The sequence below is a fragment of the Octodon degus genome, unplaced genomic scaffold (genome assembly GCF_000260255.1).
Source record: "Octodon degus isolate 3935 unplaced genomic scaffold, OctDeg1.0 scaffold00019, whole genome shotgun sequence".
Lineage (NCBI taxonomy): Eukaryota > Metazoa > Chordata > Mammalia > Rodentia > Octodontidae > Octodon > Octodon degus.
Genome location: NW_004524595.1, coordinates 21,877,388 through 21,880,361, shown reverse-complemented (window position 1 = coordinate 21,880,361; position 2,974 = coordinate 21,877,388). Strand labels below are relative to the sequence as shown.

The window sequence follows — 2,974 nt, the reverse complement described above, 5'->3', positions numbered from 1 at the left end:
TGTTTTCATAATGTCTAGTAAAGGAATCAGTCATTACTTCTTTAAATACACCTCTCCTACATATTCTATTATATGGTCCTCAAACTATATAGCATATGTTCATATTCAACTAAACAGAGAGTAGATCCTACCATTTTATGCTCTAACCTTTTAACATCTTTTGTATTTCCTATCTTCTAGTTTCATTCCAATGACAAGCACTACTTTCTTCAGATGTGCATTCTAGCTTTCAGGTTCTGATCAAGCTGGAGTGATAGGGATCTGATTGACTCTCCTGCCTGAAATAACTAAAACAAGGACTAACTATAGAAAAACTGGTTTTCAAGACAATGATAGACATAGACCCCCCCCTGAGATGAAAAGCAAATGAGGTAAGCTTCATGATGGGCACAGTGCAATGCCTGGCAAACTTGCAGAGTAGAGCACAGGAAAAGGAGGCTGGATGAACACTGGTGGTCCCCTCAAGCTCAAAAGGCAGGAATGACAGAGTGAAGAAATTGCAAAGAAGATGGTGGATAAGAACTGCAGAGTGAAAGCTCCTGAGATCGGTACAGCTGATTATCCAGACCTCAGCACAGAGAACTAAGCAACAAGGTCAAGGAGAGAGCCATCAGGAAGTGGAAGGAACAAAGTCAAGGCTCAAGTAAAGCCAGGAATAGTACCTGCTCCCACTGCTCATTCAAACATCTTACCATTTTGACAGCAGGTAGCCTACTGAAAAAGGCTTCACCTCAGCAGTGAAATAAAATTAGTTCAAGACTATATGTTAAGGGTATAACATATACTGGGAAAAGGGAATGAACTTATTCAAAAGAAGAGTTACTGAGTTGAGGAGAGCGACAAGAGAAGGAATGGGGGAAGAGATATATCTATGTATGTAATCAGAATACTTTGGACAACTGTACTGTGCATTTCCTCTGGTCTACAGAAAGGAGCAGATAATAATTTGTTCTGTCTCCTTTTTTCAATTATTTGTCCTTTTTCTGTTCTTAATTTCTTATACCCTTCTTTCTTTTTTCTTTCTTCTTCCAATTTTATATACATATATCTGGTAAGAGGAATAACTGGCTGGAAGACAACACTATGTATTACAACAAATACTGTGAAATTCATTACTTTAAGTGAAATTCTGTATCACTTATAATTTTTTTGGTTTAATACCATTTAGTACTCTCTTTAAAAATTTTTTTAAAAAAGACTATGTCACTTTGGTTCTACCTAAGCTTAGAAGACTAAAAAGGATCAGGCTACTTTCATATACTTTAACTGCATCCCAGAACAAATTGAATACTCATAAGAATACACACTATCAATCAATAGGGTAAAATTCACAATGCTTGGAGTACCATCTCTAATTACTCAGCATCCAAAAAAAGCAGGCAAATATAACCCATGATGAGGAGAAAAACAGTGATAGAAAGTAGCCAAAACAAAATAGAAAAAGACTGTCAGAAAGCACTCAAAATTATTAAAAATGTTACCTCAGAGTATAGCTCTCCCTTTACATCCATGGGCTTTACTTTAGCAGATTCAGCTAACTACAAAGTTACATCTATGCTGGTTGCATGTGTGCTGAACACGTATAGAACTTTTTTCCTATAACTATTCCCTATGTACTACAGGACAGCTATTCATATAGCACTTATAGTGGATTAGAAATAAGTGATCTAGAGATGATTTAAAGTATACAGGAGGACATGAATAGGTTATATGTAAACACTATGCCATTTTATACAGGGGCCTGCACATCCTAGGATTTTGCTATCTAGGAGCTTCCTGGATCCAATCCTCCAAGGATATTGAGGGAGGACAGTAATGAAGAATGACAATGAACTTCATTTTTTACTCCATGTGTGTACATTTTATAATTATTTTTATAAGATGAAAGCTACAATAATTACTGCTTAAAATATGCTAGGTGCTCTTTCTTCTAAATTATTTACATGTATTATTAACCTATTAAATTTTCACAAAAACCCCCAGAAGTACTAATTCTACTAAAGAAACAGGGCCAGAAAGGTCAAGTGACTTTGTCTATAGATATCAAGGAGATAGACAGGTCTGAACCTAAGTAATCAGCCTTTAGCATACATAGTCCTAGTCATTTCTATATAATTTCACTGGCATATTTTGTAATTTTAAAAAGCCAGTGTATTGGGCTGGGGAGATGGCTCAGCAGTGTAAGTGCCTGTCTGGCAAGCACAAGGACCTAGGTTTGATCCCTGGTATGGCATGCCATACTGGCCCTGGAACCCTGGGTGTACCAAGTTGACCACTGAAACCAGGCCTGGTGGCACAGGCCTGTAACCCCAGTGCTGGGAAGGCTGAGATAAAAGGATCACTACGAGTTCAAGGGGCACAGTGAGACCCTGTACCAAATAAATAAATAAATACTTTAAAAAAATTTTAAAAACACACACAAAAAAACCCCATTGTATTAAAGCTAAAATTGACACTTTCATATAATACAATACCCCAAATCCAGTTTGATCAATTACCTTATGATTAACACATGTCAAATGTTCAATAGTTTTCTCTAATTCTGATTTGCCAAAAGCATTCATTTCCTCGATATTCTGAAAGAGAATTTAACACAAAATGTTTATTTTTATCAGGTAATAAAACAAAAATCACCAAATAAGACAATACAAGTTTAGACTACTATTACACTGCCTTTCCACAGAACCCAGAAATGTTTTAGACAGTAAATCATTAAACATTTTATAAAAACGATACTCTGGTATTTTTTAAAAAGCACAATAGATTCTCATTTTTATATTCTCTACCTCCATAAGTGATTACAGCAGAGGATACAGAGTACTATGGGTCATCAATACAAGTGTGTACAGCTCAATCCACATTAGCACAACTTTGAAAGGGAAAAAACCAGCAGGCTAGGAAAAAAAATGGGAAGGTATGCCTTCAGAACAGAAAATATTGAGGAAAAAAACAGAGTATAAGAAAGGAATTAGGG

The 2,974-nt window shown here is 35.9% G+C and overlaps 1 protein-coding gene across 4 annotated transcripts in view; it reads right to left on the bottom strand.

Annotated features, from left to right (window-relative positions):
• Positions 1–2,974, bottom strand: part of Cep135 (centrosomal protein 135) — a 125,014-nt gene that overhangs the window by 81,012 nt on the left and 41,028 nt on the right. For all 4 annotated transcript variants that reach the window (XM_023711126.1, XM_023711127.1, XM_023711129.1 and 1 more), the window contains exon 14: positions 2,499–2,576. In XM_023711126.1, the coding sequence (XP_023566894.1) occupies positions 2,499–2,576 (78 nt within the window). The remainder of the gene's footprint in view (positions 1–2,498; positions 2,577–2,974) is intronic.